General features: G+C 35.6%; 1 protein-coding gene and 2 non-coding genes across 3 annotated transcripts; all 3 read right to left on the bottom strand.

Annotated features, from left to right (window-relative positions):
* Positions 1–272: 272 nt before the first annotated feature.
* Trnae-cuc lies at positions 273–344 on the bottom strand. Its single transcript has one exon. It is a non-coding gene; the product is annotated as a tRNA-Glu (tRNA).
* A 1393-nt stretch (positions 345–1737) lies between these two features.
* Trnae-cuc lies at positions 1738–1809 on the bottom strand. The gene has a single exon. It is a non-coding gene; the product is annotated as a tRNA-Glu (tRNA).
* Positions 1810–12633: 10824 nt separating this feature from the next.
* Positions 12634–16419, bottom strand: LOC108566653. Its single transcript, XM_017926641.1, has 9 exons — positions 16258–16419; positions 14749–16207; positions 14550–14683; positions 14298–14495; positions 14035–14240; positions 13547–13975; positions 13431–13495; positions 13021–13371; positions 12634–12961 (listed from the first exon to the last, which is right to left on the bottom strand). The coding sequence occupies exons 1-9, from the start codon at positions 16417–16419 to the stop codon at positions 12735–12737; spliced, it is 3231 nt and encodes a 1076-aa protein (XP_017782130.1). The 3' UTR covers positions 12634–12734.
* Between the last annotated feature and the right edge of the window lie 1680 nt (positions 16420–18099).

Below are 18099 nucleotides of genomic sequence, written 5' to 3'. Positions count from 1 at the left end.
TCGAAGACTGGATAGCCTACTGCGCCACGCCTCGTTTCGGTGCGGGTGAGAGCCAGGTATCCTAGCCACTAGACCATATCGGATAGTTATTTGAACTACTTCAGGTTTTTGGATATCTCGGATGACCTATTTTTAGTAGTTGTAATATAATAGTATACTGATAATAATAAATGACCAGAATTTCCAAACACTAGTCCAAATCAAATGATTATATGACCATATGGCCCTTATAGTTTATTTCCATAGGTCATATTTTATGAAATGCAAAACTATTCCGATACCGGGAATCGAACCCGAGCCTCCTGGGTGAGAGCCAGGTATCCTAGCCACTAGACCATATCGGATTGTTATTTGAACTACTCTGCATGTCCGGATCTCTCGTATGACCTATTTTTAGTAATTAAAGTATAGAAGTCTTCCGATACAGGGAATTGAGGAATCAAAACCACTAGATCATATCAGTAGGTCATATAACATTTATGGGTCATTTTTAAAGGTCATCATATTCTGGAAATCGGATCGCTTTTTCACCAAGTCAAGTGTATTTCTCACATTATCTATTTTCAGTAGTTCAATTGCCAAAAACAAAAAACATTAGTATGCTAGCCACTGGACCATATATGAAATCTGGTGAAAGGAGATGCATCCCGAATTTTCCGCGCTGCGATAACGCCGAATCCCATCACCGAATGACCGACCAGATAAAATTGCGGCCGGTGGTAATTCATTCACGGCCGAGTTCATCCCCCTCCTCCCCCCCTCCCTCTTCGCCGACAGATATAATCCCTCCCCCGTTCCCATGGGACCACATTTAATACCGTTGAGGGATGTTTCATTTAATAATAGTTTTATTCAAATTCTTAAGCCGAAATAACTTTTTAATTTCGTTTTGCTATTCGCGGTTGCCGTTTGAGGAGGATGAGAAGAAGAAGATGAAGAAGAAGAAGAAGGGTGATGGGGAGGGGGAGGAGGCGCGCGAGAGACGAGGGTCTTCCGGTTGCGACTGTCCCGGAAATCTCTGAAATTATGGGCCGGAGAGGCATTAGGCGCGGTATTTAAAAAAGGTTGTTCGGCTTAAAATGGCATCTCAAAGGGAGAGAGCAATAGAATAGTAATAGCTTTATATTAACGTCTGCATTGCTGTGATTACGTTGGAGCTCCTCCGCCCAGCAGCGAGGAAAGCGAGGCGTGCGAGCAAAGGAGGCGGCGGCGGCGGCGAAGGCGAAGGCGGCTGTCTTGGATATTCAAGTGGAACGGGTGGTAGAAAGGAAGGAAGGAACGAAGGGGCGCACGTCGTCCGTATTAAGTGCGATGCCTTTGATTGCTTCAATTCCTAAATTTATATGTACATATTATATTTGTGGCTTCCAACTTGATTGTATCATTTCTTAATATTAATCAGATTCTATTTGAGAATTTAGTAATTAGTGTAAGTTATCAATCAATTTTGTCATGTAACAATTTATAAAAATAATAATATAAAAACTCACCTAAGAATTACTTTTTAGATAGTATCCTAGCATGGTTGGTCATATTGCCCATATGGGTAAATTGACAGATGTCATCATTTTTATAAATTGACAGATGTCATTATTTTTGTAGATCTGTCAAATTTATCTTCAGTATTTGAATCGTAATATTATTTCTATACCAAGAACAGGGTACGTTGCTACTAAATCACATATGACCCATATGGGTCATTTGGAAAGGTCATAATTTAGATTAGATGCAAAAGGATTCCGATACCGGGAATCGAACCCGAGCCTCCTGGGTGAGAGCCAGGTATCCTAGCCACTAGACCATATCGGACTTACATAAGCTAAGTCATATTCGTTCATTACCGAACGTCAAATGTCGCAATATTGAAATTATAATGTAATTTACAAGACAACACAACTATTTCCATGTTTACATTGCACACACTACATCTCAAATTGTATCAATATTAAATTATATAAATACCTTATAACATGATTAACAGAACTTCAAATGTTTGGTTAATTACACGCATCCAACGTCGTTCAAGGTTGACTTTCGACTGGCATATCTACATCGATTTTTATAAAAACCAATCGAGTCAAGTGGTAGACGCAAACAAAAAAAAAAAACATTTATTTTTCAAGTGGGTCATGTGTTACCGCATAGGTGCGCTCTTAAATGAAGTCGCCTGCTACGAGCAGTAAAAATTGGAAAAAAAAGTGAATACGATTTTCAAGTTTTCTTAATTACACGAAAATTTCGTAACTTTTGTTGTATTTTATGATTGCGTAAGATGGGCATCTCCATTACGCAACTTTTTATGAAACAATTTTTTCTTAATGTTCGTTACGTAACAGGGAATAGAAGTTTCTTTCAGTCTTTCGTGAATTTCTCTACAACCCTTTAAGATAATTAAATCATCGACCACTCAATTAAAAGCTGAATGTCTCACCTTTGTAACGAGACTATTGGCATCTTCGTGTTATGATCGAGTCGTCTGCTACGAGCTGTAGAAATTGGAAAAAAAAGTGAATAGAATTTTCAGTTTTCTTAATTACCCGAAAATTTCGTAACTTTTGTTGCATTTTATGATTGCGTAAGATGGGCATCTCCATTACGCAACTTTTTATGAAACAAATTTTTCTTAATGTTCATTAAATAATAGGGAATATACGTTTGTTTTCAGTCTTTCGTGAATTTTTCGACAACCCTTTAAGATAATTAAATCGTCGACCACTCAATTAAAAGCTGAATGTCTCACCTTTGCAACGAGCCTATTGGCATCTTCGTGCTATGATCTGGTTGTATGCTACGAGCTGTAGAATTTGGAAAAAAGTGAATAGAATTTTCAGATTTCTTAATTACCCGAAAATTTTGTAACTTTTGTTGCATTTTATGATTGCGTAAGATGAGCACCTTCCTTACGCAACTTTTTATGAAACAAATTTTTCTTAACGTTCGTTACGTAACAGGGAATAGACGTTTTTTTCAGTTTTTCGTGAATTTCTCGACAACCCTTTAAGATAATTACATCATCGACCACTCAATTAAAAGCTGAATATCTCACATTTGCAACAAGTCTATGATCGAGTCGTCTGTTGCGAGCTGTAGAAATTGAACTACGTAACTTTTGGTGCATTTTATGATTGCGTAAGATAGGCACCTCCCTTACGAAACAAAATTTACTTAATGTTCATTAAATAATAGGGAATATACGTTTTTTTCAGTCTTTCGTGAATTTCTCGACAACCTTTTAAGATAATTAAATCATGGACCACTCATTTAAAAGCTGAATGTCTCACCATTGCAACGAGTCTATTGGCATCTTCGTGCTATGATTGAGTCGTCTGTTACGAGCTGTAGAAATTGGAATTTTCAAGTTTTCAATTTTTCACGTTTTTTCTTAATTACGTAACTTTTGATGCATTTCATGATTGCATAGGTGCTTCACAAAATTATGATGCACTACTGGGGTCATGAGAGAAAACGTAAATAATAATCAAATAGATTAGATACGTTTCTCAAATAATTATATTGCTTTAGTGAAAAAAAAAAGTTTAACTAAATTTAATAAGTGTAAGTCGTGAAATTAATGAAATTAAGGTTAACTTTTTCGTTTTATTGCGGCTGTTGTGGGTGGTTTCGTAATGAAATCAGGATTGGACGAGGTGATAAAATAAACTGGATTTGGTGGAGGGTGATTTTTTTCTTCTTCTGCTTCTGTATGTGCGACTGTCTTCTATCTTTCGGAGGGGAGAGAAAAAAAAAATTGGAAACGAACTGTGATAAAGCGTAACAAGGCCCCGGAATAGCTCTATAACCGCGATTCCTCTCACTCTAAATTTATATACTTATATGTGCATTTTTTTCTCGATCTCTCCTCACGTGTCTCTCCTCTCTTCCGTGCATGATGATGCATGATGGTTGAAGGCGCAGCGAGAGAGGAAAGATCTCGCGTTTTTGAAAAGGTGGCTGCTGCTGCTGCTGCCGCTGCGGTGGAGGAGAGAGTACGTACGTGCCTTCTGCGGCTTATGCCTATGCAGCATCATCCTTCCACTCACCCCACCATGCGTGGCATATTGGCATTATTTATTTGCCTGACATGTGCTCGATATGTATATTGTCGGTCAATCCATATTGCCTTCCATTTCAATTCCATTTCTACTCCTCACTACCCTCCAACCACCGTCTTTTTATCTCTCTCGTACTTCATAAATATGCCAATAAAACGGTCGGGGACAGTTCTTGTGGGTCCTTTCGCTAAGCGATTTATTGTTTGGACCTAGTGTGCGGATCCGCCGGTCAACCAATTGATTTAAGTAAATTTCAATATATTTATAGTGGCTGTCCCCTGCACGTCCATAAAAATGACCGTATTTTTTTCATTCTCTCTCTCTCTCTCTCTCTCTCTCTACCCATCGAATTAGACATATTAAAAGGGCGGCCGGAGAAAAACAAATGCCAGCATCCTCCTACCAACCAGACGCGAACGAAAGAAAGAAAGAAACACAAACATCTGGACACCGTTTATTGCATTTCTTTTTCAACGTGTCTCTGCTTTTCTTTCTTTCATGTTTCTCACACGCTATAAATAAAAGAAAGTTTCCAACTAACTTTCCATTGTTTTACTGCTTAAAATTCATTGACAGCTACATTCTTTTTTTTTTTTGCAAATCTTGAAAATAACAATCAAATTAAATCGCAAAGCCATCTAATTAGTTTATGTAATCATACAAAATTATATGAACTTAAATTAAGACCAATGAAGGTTTGTATAAAAAAAAATTATATAAACATTCTATTGTTGTGTCCAACCACTTTATTATTAATTACTGTTATATACTGCATACTGTGAACATCTGCATTGAAATTGAAAAAAAAGTGAATAGAATTTTCGAGTTTTCAGTTTTCTTAATTACACGAAAATTTCATAACTTTTGTTGCATTTTATGATTGCGTAAGATGAGCACCTCCTTACGCAACTTTTTATGAAACAAATTTTACTTAATGTTCGTTACGTAACAAGGAATAGACGTTTCTTTCAGTCTTTCGTGAATTTCTCGACAACCCTTTATGATAATTAAATCGTCGACCACTCAATTAAAAAGCTGAATGTCTCACCTTTGCAACGAGCCTATTGGCATCTTCGTGCTATGATCGAGTCGTCTGCTACGAGCTGTAGAAATTGAAAAAAAAGTGAATAGAATTTTCGAGTTTTCAGTTTTTTTAATTACACGAAAATTTCATAACTTTTGTTGAAATTTATGATTGCGTAAGATGAGCATCTTCCTTACGCAACTTTTTATGAAACAAATTTTTCTTAATGTTCGTTACGTAACAGGGAATAGACGTTTCTTTCAGTCTTTCGTGGATTTCTCGACAACCCTTTAAGATAATTAAATCATCGACCATTCAATTAAAAGCTGAATGTCTCACCTTTGCAACGAGCCTATTGGCATCTTCGTGCTATGATTGAGCCGTCGGCTACGAGTTGTAGAAATTGAAAAAAAAGTGATTAGAATTTTCAGTTTTCTTAATTACACGAAAATTTCATAACTTTTGTTGCTTTTTATGCTTGCGTTAGATGGGCATCTCCATTACGCAACTTTTAATGAAACAAATTTTTCTTAATGTTCGTTACGTAACAGGGAATAGACGTTTCTTTCAGTCTTTCGTGAATTTCTCGACAACCCTTTAAGATAATTAAATCATCGACCACTCAATTAAAAGCTGAATGTCTCACCTTTGCAACGAGCCTATTGGCATCTTCGTGCTATGATCGAGTCGTCTGCTACGAGCTGTAGAAATTGAAAAAAAAGTGAATAGAATTTTCGAGTTTTAAGTTTTTCACGTTTTTTCTTAATTACGTAACTTTTCACGCAGTGGAAACGTGGCTTCTTAAATTAAGCCTAGGACCTCACAAAGTCATGAGAGAAAACGTAAATAATAATCAAATAGATTAGATACATTTCTCAAATAATATTGCTTTAGTGAAAAAAAAAAGTTTAATAAATTTAATAAGTGTAAGTCGTGAAATTAAAGAAATTAAGGTTAACTTTTAGTGCAATAAAACAAGATATAGACGTTTTTTCAGTCTTTCGTGAATTTGTCGACAACCCATGGAGATAATTAAGTCATCGACCACTCAATTAAAAGCTGAATGTCTCACCTTTGCAACGAGCCTATTGGCATCTTCGTGCTATGATCGAGTCGACTGCTACGAGCTGTAGAAATTGGAAAAAAAGTGAATACGATTTTCAAACCTTTTTGGAGAAACTCTCTGGTTCCTTATGTTCTACTAGTTCTTACGACCCGTCTAGGTCACTGTCTCAAAAGGAGGATTATTTAAAAGTCGGACAGCCAACTATAAAATTAGCAAACACTTATGTTATTTTAAGTTAGTCCTAGTCCTAGTAATAGTTCTAGTTTTACTCTACTCTTGACCAGAAACCTATGCTTGTTGCAACTGGAAGCTCGACAATACTACAAAGTGTTCCACAGTGTTTCAGAGATATTTCATCCCAGAACACGACACTATGTTTATTTTGTTCCAAAAGTAAGAATTTGTTGTTTAGATTATTATATAGTTTGTATATCCTAATGAATTCTTTCTAAAATTATCGTTACGAAATAGCGGTTTGTGTGAACTCGTTCAACTCTTTTCGGTGTTTATCTGTAACGGTGTAAATGGGAGATAGTGCGGCGAAATCGGGCTGCGGTTAATAAATAAGGGTTGGGCAGCAAACAAATTAGAGTGTGAGGGGTGAGGGGTGGTTGTCGTTTTGTGTCGGTGCGCGTATCGGCGTGTCCGGCCCTGGACACACGCAATAAATACGGACGTAATCTTGAAATGAAATTCCGGTCAGCCAGAGAGAGAGAGAGAGAGGAAGAGCAGGCAGGCAGTTCAAACAGTTCACAACAATTTCCATGTGCAAATATGACTGCTCGTTCGCTATGTCATGTTCAAACCACAGCCACCCCAGTTCTAATCATATTCGTGTCAACAAATTAAGATTCATAAGTTTTTTGCATTCCAACATCGGGGGCGGCTGCGTTTTCATGCAATGTACCAGTTAGTGAGTGTGTGTTAGAGAGAGAGAGAAGCAATGTCAATTTATGCATATTAATGAGGAAGGCCCTTTCTGCGTTGGCAAGCGAGCACACTATACACACTTATCTGCTACCGGCGGTGTTAGGGGGTCAGATCCGATCTATATAGTGTATATCGGTTATAGCCTAGTGCATGGAAAGAGAAGGAGATGTGATAGGATCGAGATGATGTTGAGAGTGAGCGAGAGGAGGGACGGTGGGGGGGGGTAAAAAAAAAAGGGCAGATCTTGCCGCCGCCCTGGACGAAGGCCGAGAGAGGAAAACTGCCGGCCAAGCATATTTTATAAATCTATAAAGGTTGCTCCTTCTTCTCTCTTTTTTTTTATTTTTATTATTATTCCTTTCTTCCTTCCTTCCTTCTTTTCAACCCAAAACTATTATAACTCAACCCCCTTCTAACGGAACGCGCGCTCGACCCCTTCAGCCCTAAAATAATCAGGTAGACCAAACATTCAATTCCCTGACTTATAGGAGCGAACTAATAGATGATGAAGACCAAAAAAAAAGAAAGAAGTGGGCGCATTAAATCATGAAAACAGAAGACGAATCGTTTTCTTCACCGTTAATTGTTTCAATCGTCTCTGCAAATTATAAAGTTGTCCACACACCATCATAATATACTTTCATTATACATGTAAATTTATCATTTATTTCGCCAAACATAGGAAATTAATCCTCAAAAATTATAAATTGTGAGTGTCATAAAAGAAGCGTTACTATTTATTATTTTAATTCTGGACTTTTATGGCAATTGTGAAAGCACTTAATTATCAATAAACTACAATTTGTTGATATTCGCTATATAATTATGAAATTTATTCTGACATAACCTCAACAGAAAATAAATGGTTGTAAAATAGAATCGTAACGCTTCTTTTATGACAACTCAAAAAAATCTAACTTAATAGTATTTTTTCTTTAAATCTTTGAATTTTCAAGTTAAAAGATAGCACATTTTCTTAAGAATCTTTAAGTTTTATACCAATTTTATCATTTAACTTTCCAAGTAAAAAAAAAATGGGACATAAGAAATTAAAAAGTGTGCTTGTCATAAAAGAAACGTTACTATTTATTTTTTTTAATTCTATACTTTAAATAGAATCGTAACGCTTCTTTTATAACACTCACAAATAAAAAGATAACACATTTTCTTAAGAATCTTTAAGTTTTATACCATTTTTATCATTTATCTTTCCAATTAAAAAAAATGGGACTTAAGAAATTAAAAATTGTGATTGTCATAAAAGAAACGTTACTATTTATTATTTTAATTCTAGACTTTTATGGCAATTGCGAAAGTACCTAATTATTAATAAATTAAAATTTTTTGATGTTCGCTATATAATTATGAAATTTATTTTGACATAACCTCAACAGAAAATAAATGGTGGAAAAATAGAATCGTAACGCTTCTTTTATGACACTCACAAATAAAAATGATAATACATTTTCTTAAGAATCTTTAAATTTTATACCAATTTAATACCAATTTTATCATTTATCTTTCCAAGTCAAGAAAATGGGACCTCAAAAATTAAAAATTGTGCATTTCATAAAAGAAGCGTTACTATTTTGTTGTTTTCTTTAAATTTCCATGCATTTATCGTAATTGTGAAAGCGTTAAATTATCGATAAATTAAAATTTGTTGATTTTCGCTATGTAACTGTGAAATTTAATCTGTCATAACCTCAACAGAAAATAAATGACGGAAAAATAGAATCGTAACGCTTCTTTTATGACAACTCAAAAAATCTAACTAAATAGTATTTTTTTTCTTTAAATCTTTGAATTTTCAAGTTGGAAATGATATCTTCAAAATAAGACTTAACGCAATTTACTAAATTGAAGAATTGAAGTAAACTTCTTGAATTGTTAAAATAATAAACTCATTGAGTGGAAATTAAAAATACATTTCCTTTAAAATAATGTTGTTTGCGTTTGTCTTCCTTTGGTGTTTTTCAAATTACGAACGCGCTTATCTGGGACGCAATAAATATCGGACGGACGGAGTTATTGCGGAAATAAAGTGCGGGTGGAAAGAGATAAATATATGTATGGAATGAATAAAAAAAAAAAAAGGAAACAGAAAGAAAATGTGAAGAAGGAAAAATTTAAAGCGCGATCGCCATGCGAAGATACATATAATTTCTGGTGCGTATCGAGACGTTTGCATCTAGGACGATTTAAATCCGCGGTGGAGGCGGCTGTGCTTCATGCATAATTCATATTTAAACATAGCAATAGATATATCCGAGCTGGGAAAGTGATGTGATATTAATTAAGTGCTCGGTCCTGGGTTTATACACGCCGCCGCCACCCCTCTTCGCCAGCCGCCACTATTAATCACTTTGCTACTGCTGACTGGCAACTTAATCTCGAACACTTGTCGGCTTAAATATCGCCTCCAAACAACCGACGAAGGATGCTAAAGGAAGGAGAGCTTTTCACCTCTTTCCCAAGAAAAAGACTGGAAAATAAAAGCGCACGCACGCACACACACGTTCGATTGGAGATGCAGGAAAAGTGATAAAAGTAAAATGGATTTTCAATTACCCCAAAGTGTAATGGTTTGTTTCCGTTCGCAGACGCGAGGGTGCGCGACGTCTCTTCTTCGTTTCACCTTCAATCAGAGACCGCGCGTCTCTCACTCAATCAATCCTCTCTCGTCTTTTATGAAGTTATAAACACTGATTGTACCCGTGCCTTTCGACTTTGTCTCATCATCATCATCATCACCACGATCATCATCATCATCTCCCTTTCTTTCATGCACACCGCACGTTTCGCTGCACCCCCCTCTCGCAGATGCACATTCGCACTTAATTTTATTCATCCCTTGTTCTTATCGCCGACCCCCCATCCCACCTAAATTGAATCACACACGCAAATTACTTACGTAATCTCGTTCCCTTGCATTTCGACGCACTTCCGATTCCAATCGGGATGGATTAATTCATTCAATATAAAAGAGAGGGAGTCACTTGCAAACGGTTAACACATCCTCAAGACTAATTACAATAATTATTCGGTCAACATTCATCAGTGTCTTTGCATTATTCTTAATTACTCCATATGTAATAACATTAGAAAGGATGTTAGAGATGTCTATTAAAGAAAGAAATACAGTGGAACCTCGCAATTGCGAAAGTACTTAATTATCAATAAATTAAAATTTGTTGATATTCGCTATATAATTATGAAATTTAATCTGATATAACATCAACAGAAAATAAATGGCTGTAAAATAGAATCGTAACGCTTCTTTTATGACACTCACAAATAAAAAGATAACATATTTTCTTAAGATTCTTTAAGTTTTATACCAATTTTATCATTTATTTTTCCAAGTCAAAAACAATGGGAAAAATAGAATCGTAACGCTTCTTTTATGACAATTTAACTAAATAGTACATTTTTTTTTAATCTTTGAATTTTTCAAGTTAAAAATCAAAACTTCAAAATAAGACTTAACGCAATTTAGTATTCTTAATTACTCGATAGATAATAACATTAGAAAGGATGTTAAAGAAAGAAATACAGTGGAACCTCTTTAATTCTAGACTTTTATGGCAATTGCGAAAATACTTAATTATCAATAAATTAAAATTTGTTGCTATATAATTATGAAATTTATTTAGACATAACTTCAACAGAAAACAAATGGCTGTAAAATAGAATAGTAACGCTTCTTTTATGACACTCACAAATAAAAAGATAACACATTTTCTTAAGATTCTTTAAGTTTTATACCAATTTTATCATTTATCTTTCCAAGTCAAAAACAATGGGATCTAAAAAATTAAAAATTGTGTTTGTCATAAAAGAAACGTTACTATTTAGTTTATTAATTCTAGACTTTTATGGCAATTGCGAAAGTACTTAATTATCAATAAATTTTATCATTTATCTTTGTAAGTCAAAAACAATGGGACCTAATAAATTAAAAATTGTGTTTGTCATAAAAGAAACGTTACTATTTATTATTTTAATTCTAGACTTTTATGGCAATTTTGAAAGTACTTAATTATCAATAAATTAAAATTTGTTGGTATTGGCTATGTAACTAAGAATTTTAATCTGACATAAGCTCAACAGAAAATAAATGGCGGAAAAATAGAATCGTAACGCTTCTTTTATGACAATTTAACTAAATAGTACATTTTATTTTTAATCTTTGAATTTTCAAGTTTAAAATCAAAACTTCAAAATAAGACTTAACGCAATTTAGTATTCTTAATTACTCGATAGATAATAACATTAGAAAGGATGTGAGACATGTCTCGCTTAACGAACAAAATGAATTGTAAGAAAAATGACTTGCTTAACGAACGACGTTTCGCATAACGAGTGAAGATGACAAGAGAAGTCTCGGTAAAACTTAGATAAAGAAACGTTTGTATTTTCCACAAGGTCTTTTCTCCCACGCAGCCCTTTTTTGAAATGAACACATTTTTGTATTATATAATTTAGTCTTAGTCAGGGGACCGAATAGATAGCAAGTCTTAGTCAAGGGGATTGAACTGAGAAGAAGTCTTAGTAAGAGCGTCCAACGAAGAACATGGTCTTACTTGGGAGAGTCCAAGGAAGAGCACTTACTTCTTAAATACTAACTTAAGAGAAGAATATAACTCTTAGTAATAATCCCTGAGATCAACTAATGTATAGTTGACTTTTCAATTAAAAATATTGCATTTAATATTAATAAACTAAGACTCTAAGACTCCACAACTACGAGATAATCCACGGTGTCCAAGGATTTCTTAACCCCAGGACACAACAGTTACAAATGTTAGTGGTCATTCTAGTTGTATCTTAGTGTTGTTTGTAATCACAAAATTTCCAAAATTTTTTTTAAACATGTCTGAACACAAGTTCAATATTTGTGCTTTTTTTGTGCAAAATTTAATAACATGTCTGTCTCCAAATAAAACCATAGATATGAAAAGCAAAATCATTAAAAATCGAGACCAAGTTATACTTTTTTTTCCTTTGACATGGAACGTATTATCGACATTTACATGGGTTTATATGGGAAAATGTGTTTCACTATACGAGTAAAAATCCGGAAATTTCAGAACAGATTAAACTCGTTAAGCGAGGTATCGTTGTATAAAGAAACGAATGAGTCATAAGTGATTTTCGTGGAATTTTTAAAGTATTCAAACTTTCAAATTCAAAGTTAAATTAATTTAATAAACATTTCTTTGTGTTTTACTTAATTAGAGTAATAAAGCTAGAAACTAAGTTGAAGATGCATATTAAAGAAATATATGTAAAGAATTGATTGAGTCATAAGTGAAATCTCTGGAATTCGTAAAGTAATTTCAAAGTAAAAAAGCTTTTTACTTAATTTGAATTACAAACAAAGATATCCAAAAAATTGATTTTTGTGTAATTTAAAGTTTTCGCGTAATAAACTTTCAAAGTTGAAGTAAATCAAAGTAAGAATCTAAAAAAAAACTGTGTCTTCACATAATTAAAATTATCTTAGTTTCGAATTGATGGAAACAAAATGAAAATGATGATCATGAAAATGTATTTACTTTGCTTTGCCACATTTATTTTGTTCACTAACTACTACATAAGAAACGAACAAATATTTGGTATTTAATAAGTATATAGATCGTTTGAAAAAGAACGTAACTTAATTGTCCTCAACATTCTCCTTACTTTCCGGAATACTGAGAATGTTCAATGGGAATTGATAAACGAACTCGTATTTGTACATCGCGGATCCTTCCACACAGTTATAGTTGAGGTTGAATGGCATCGAGTTTCTTGCAAGCATATTGACGCGTTTCTCGGGAGGAATCGAAGGACCTTGGCACGATCTCAATCTGTTCTCCAATTTCGGCAGATCCTCGCAGTATTCTGAAAGAAAATAATACAAATTATTTTTTCAAATTATTTTAGGATAAGAAAGTTTTCACCTTGCGCCACTCCCAAATACATTATCTGCTGTCTCGTGTGATTGTTGGAGATCCACGGCAGATTCTTCGCATCGCCGCCGAAAAACGTGTCGTCCGTAGTGTTGTGTATCGCCATTTCGAGTAGAAGAAGTGCCGTATTTCCTGCCGACACTTCGCTCATTTCCATTTCCTCTATTGCACCATCATCGTCCACTTTATAGTTATCCTTCTTCTCTGCTGCATCCATGAAGTTCTTGGAGGAGGCATAATCGAAGAACTTGGCCATCGCCATCGTCAGAGGAAAGACCACCTTCCAAGTCAGCAGATTCTTCGGCACTTTCGCCGCTTCGATCAAGCTACCCGCAGGAACAACTACCAAAAAACACAAATGATATCAAACCAAATTTCGATAATAAAAAGACACAAATTACAGATGTTATTGCTTAAGTAGAAGCTGACCGGTTTCTTTTCAAAGCTGTTGACGAGGTTTCCAAATCTGTAAGGAAATCGCAGTGAATCATATATGTAATATATAATAGAAACTTACATGTTTCCTTTGGCTGCATTAAATATACTTCTGCTCTTGATTAACCCAACGTTGTAGTAGTTTTCCACGTACGTGTTCCTCAGAAGCTTCAATTCAGAATACTTCTTCGTGATATCATCAAGTTTCGGGCCATTGCTTTTGTCGTTCAAAACCAGACTCAAATTCGGTCTATATTCGCTTTTCAAGTCCATAACTTGTTTAGCGTGATCCAAACCTCCCATCAGAATGTCGTTTAACAAATCGAAGAGTTCCGGCAGTTTGGTAGAAACGCTCGAAGAAATATTGACGTGTTCCAAGTACAAGTAAGATGCGATATCGTTGAAGGCTTCTGTGGCTTCCCGCAGACAGTAACTGTCCACGTCTTCGGTCGGTCTCTTCACGATCAGCTCGTAGAACATGCTTAAAGCAATGTAATTCTTAAAGAAATCCCTGTTTTCACAAATTACACAATTATTTATTTGTAATCATTTATTAACTAAACTTCTCACGTATCGATTGTGCTGAAGATTGTTAACAGTTCGTGGAAGTAATCCTCGAAGAATACCTCAACGGTTGCTTCCATGCTGACGTCCAAAACCTGAAAGACCGTCAGCAGATTGAAATGGGACCACTTTTTCTGCAGCTCACTGATCGTGTACAATTTGCTATTTCCCAAATTCATTTCTTCGTTGATTTTCATTTGTTTCGGGTAAATCTGCAACAACAAAAAATTAACTGTTGCACTTTTAACGATTGATTATTAAACGTTTACCTTCCAGATTTCTTTCAACTGATTTTCCAGTTTGTTCGGGAATTTCGCAGAGAACATACCGAGGACTTCATCGAACTGCGATCGACCCTCGAGGCAATCGTTGGAGCAAGTTGTTTTATGAATTGATGTTTGCAAATTCGAGCTTCGACACTTTTGAGGATTCAACCACAACTCCGGAATTCGTCGCGGAAGACGTAGCTGTTAAATACAAATATCAGCGTTTATTTCCACACAATTTCATGTTAAAAATACCTGTAGAATCGGTGTAGAGTTGGATCCCAATGTAGCTCCGATTTCGGCGAAATGAAAATGGTTCAAGGCCATCGCCTTCGCGAACATTTTAAACTTATTGTAGTTGCTGCTGTATTTTACAATCACGTTTTCCACTGCAAGAAAATGGGATTTATTTGTAATAATGAACATTTTTTTGTAGTTTATATATGTATCTCACGTTGCTTCATTCGAGCTGCTTCGTTCAAATCGTAACGAAACTGCGTGCAGCTTTGGTAATACTCCTTGTAGTTCCGAAGAATTGGGTCTTCGGCTTTCATCATCAACTTGAAGAGTTCGTCATCTTCGAAACGGCGCGACGTCGATCGGTAATTAACGCAAGCGTAGGCGTGGAAGTCTTCGCAAGGATCTTGCGAAAAGTCCATGGAAGACAGCATCCGAGAGGCGGCTGTTTTGCAGGACGGCTTTTCGCATACATCTTCATCGTTGTAGCTCTTCCTCTTGGATTTCTTCGATTCAGAGTTGTCCCTCTTCGATTGTGCAGTCGTCAATTTCGAAGTAGTCTCAATCGACGATTCTGTATCCGACTCCAAATCTACCGAAGAAGACTCTAAAGTCGATAATTCCACAGTTTTCGGTGTAGTGGTCAACGTTTTCTTAGCTTTTTCTTCATTCAAGTTCATCTTAGTTTTGTTGTCTACAATAGTTGATTCAGTACCTTCAAATAGGACAGTTTTTGGTGATGATTTATCTTCAACCTGAATCACCGTTACGTTGGTGCTGTTATCTTCAGTGAAGAATCCAGATTTGGTATCTTCTGTCTGGTCAGTTTTTGGTGTAGTGGTCAACGTCTTCGTTTCTTCTTTCTTACCATTTTCTTCATTCATATTCACCTCTGTCTTATTAGTGGTGATGTCTTCAATATCGGATTTAGTAGCTTCAACCAGGTCAGTTTTTGGTGTAGTGTTCGTCTTCGTTTCTTCTTTCTTATCATTGGTGGTGTTGTCTTCAATCATGGATTTAGTAGCTTCAATCAGGCTAGTTTTTGGTGTTGTGGTTGTCGTGGTCAACTTCTTCGTTTCTTCTTTCTCAGATTTTTCTTCATCCTGGCTCACCGATTCGTAGGTGATGTTATCTTCAGTGGTGAAACCAGATTTGGTATCTTCAATCAATCCAGTTGTTGTCAGCTTTTTCCTTTCTTCTTTCTCATCTTTTTCTTCACGATCAGTGTTGTTATCTTCAGTAACGCCAATATTCGGCGCTGTTGTCGAAATCAACATCTTCGTTTCTTCTTTTTTATCTTCAATGATGGAACCTGATTTAGTACCTTCAATCAAACCAGTTTTTGGTGTTGTCGTCAACGTCTTCGTTTCTTCTTTCTTAGAATTTTCTTCATCTACAACTGTGTTATTAGCTGTATTATCTTCAATAGTAGAACCAGATTTAGAATCTTCAATCAGGCCATTTTTCGGCGTTGTTGTAGTCGAAATCTTAGTTTTTTCTTCATCTTGGATCACCGTTTTCGGGGTCGTCGTAGTTGTTGTCGTGGTTGTTGTCGTCGTAGTCGTAAACTTTCTCAACAAAACTGTAGTCAAAATTGGATTCTCCTGCGTCGTGAGCTTATAAATTCGTTCGAATTCTCGACCGTCGTGTTCGCTGATAACTTCGACATCCTTCTTCTGAAACCATTCGCTTAACACACGCATAAAACAATCGCAATTTTACTTACCGGTGCTTCCTGCGATTTCCTGGGCCAATTACCGATGACGACGAGGAGTACGCACAACACGAAGAAGATGAGGATGACGCAGAGGAATGAGCGAAACGAGGCGTCCTTCTTGGGACGACGAGGCGCCGTCGGCTCATGCACATCGTACGAGTCGTGGGCCATTTTTGCCGGCTTCTTCGTAATGTTTTTTTAACGCCAGAGCGGTAATCTCACCGCACAGGAAACACCACCTTCATTGCGATTGCTAATCACAACGTTTTGTTGTAACGAAAATTCTTGCGAAACCGCAAGTTCCTGAACGAAATACAATTATATAAGAACTTTTTTTTTCATTTCAATTATCATAATTTCGTTCGCTACATTTCTATGAATTATATAATAAATCAAAATTATCTTAATTTACCATAGAAATTTCAAAGTATCTGAAATCATTTTTTTTTCCGAATCATTTCTTTTCTGCACTTAGTTTTAATCAATCAAAAATAAATTGTAAAGATTTTTCAGAAAATGATCAAAATAAAATATGTAGGAAATCAAAGGAATTTCGATTTATTATCAGAATTTCTAAGTAAGTAAAAATCAGAACTTGTGAGTGAGAATCATTTCTCTTTCGCACTTATTTTTAAGTACATTCAAATAATTTGATGAATATTGTGAAATTCGCAATATACAAAGTTTCATTCGAAGTACGTTTGCAAGTTGCGTATTTTTAAAGCATTTTATATAATTTAATAATATCGAGTTTCGTGATCTAGTATAGGCAACCAAATTTACTTAACTAAAACTTATCTAACTTAATGTACACAAACATATATTTATTTCTTATTCGTTCCAATTGGAGCCACTTTAATTTTTCTAAAATTGTCACTTATATCGGATTGGAAACTAAGTGATTGCGGATTTTATCAATAGGTGGTCTTGACACATTCTTTTGTTTTGTCAAAGTGTCAAGTGTTTTCTTGTTGTTTGGACTTCCACCTTTAATTTAGTAAACAAAAATTGTGTTTAGTTTTGTTTTTATTTCAATTTAAAAATAGAAGAACAATACGCGCATATTTTATTGTTGTTGTATTATTTCCGGATAGGCAAGAACGCATCGCAAGCGCACAAGAAGTTGTGTGCCGTTTATGGGAATGAAGTCTTGAAAGAAAGGCAGTGTTCGCCAAATTTCGTTCTGGTGATGTTTCACTGAAAAACAGTTGAAGTTGAAGACACCCATATCAAGGCCATCATCGATTCAGATCGTCATAGCACAACACGTGAGATTGCAGAAAGATGACAAAAAGACTTCCACAAAATCGGACAATACCTAATAATTGAATAAAGTTTTATTTATAAGTAAAAATTTTGAATTTTTCTTCTTATTTGAAATACGCAATCACATGGTAGCCAACCTAATAGCCTCGATCAGCGTTTCTCAACATGTCTGCCGCGTGATCTATCTTATTTGTTTGTAACAATTGCTAACAGAGGGCGGCCGTAGCCGTGTGCCAATGGTCGTCTGTACGGTGGCAATCGCAAGCCCGACAACCGAAATACCGTCAATCAAATTCCCGACAACCGTAATCCCGACAAGCATAATCCCGGCAATATCAAAATCCCAACTATATTGAATTCCCGACTGTATCGAAATACCGACAACTGTAATCCCGGCAACCATAATCCCGACTATATCAAAATCCCAACTATATTGAATTCTCGACTATATCAAAATCCCGAGATATAGTCGGGATTATGGTTGTCGGGATTTTAATATAGTCGGGATTTTGATATAGTCGGGATTATGGTTGTCGGATTTGAATCGGATTTGACGTCGGGAATTTGATTGACGGTATTTCGGTT

The sequence above is a fragment of the Nicrophorus vespilloides genome, unplaced genomic scaffold (genome assembly GCF_001412225.1).
Source record: "Nicrophorus vespilloides isolate i.1.1-1 unplaced genomic scaffold, Nicve_v1.0, whole genome shotgun sequence".
Taxonomy (NCBI): Eukaryota; Metazoa; Arthropoda; class Insecta; order Coleoptera; family Silphidae; genus Nicrophorus; species Nicrophorus vespilloides.
Note: the sequence above shows the minus strand (reverse complement) of the source record. Positions and strands in the feature narration are given on the sequence as shown.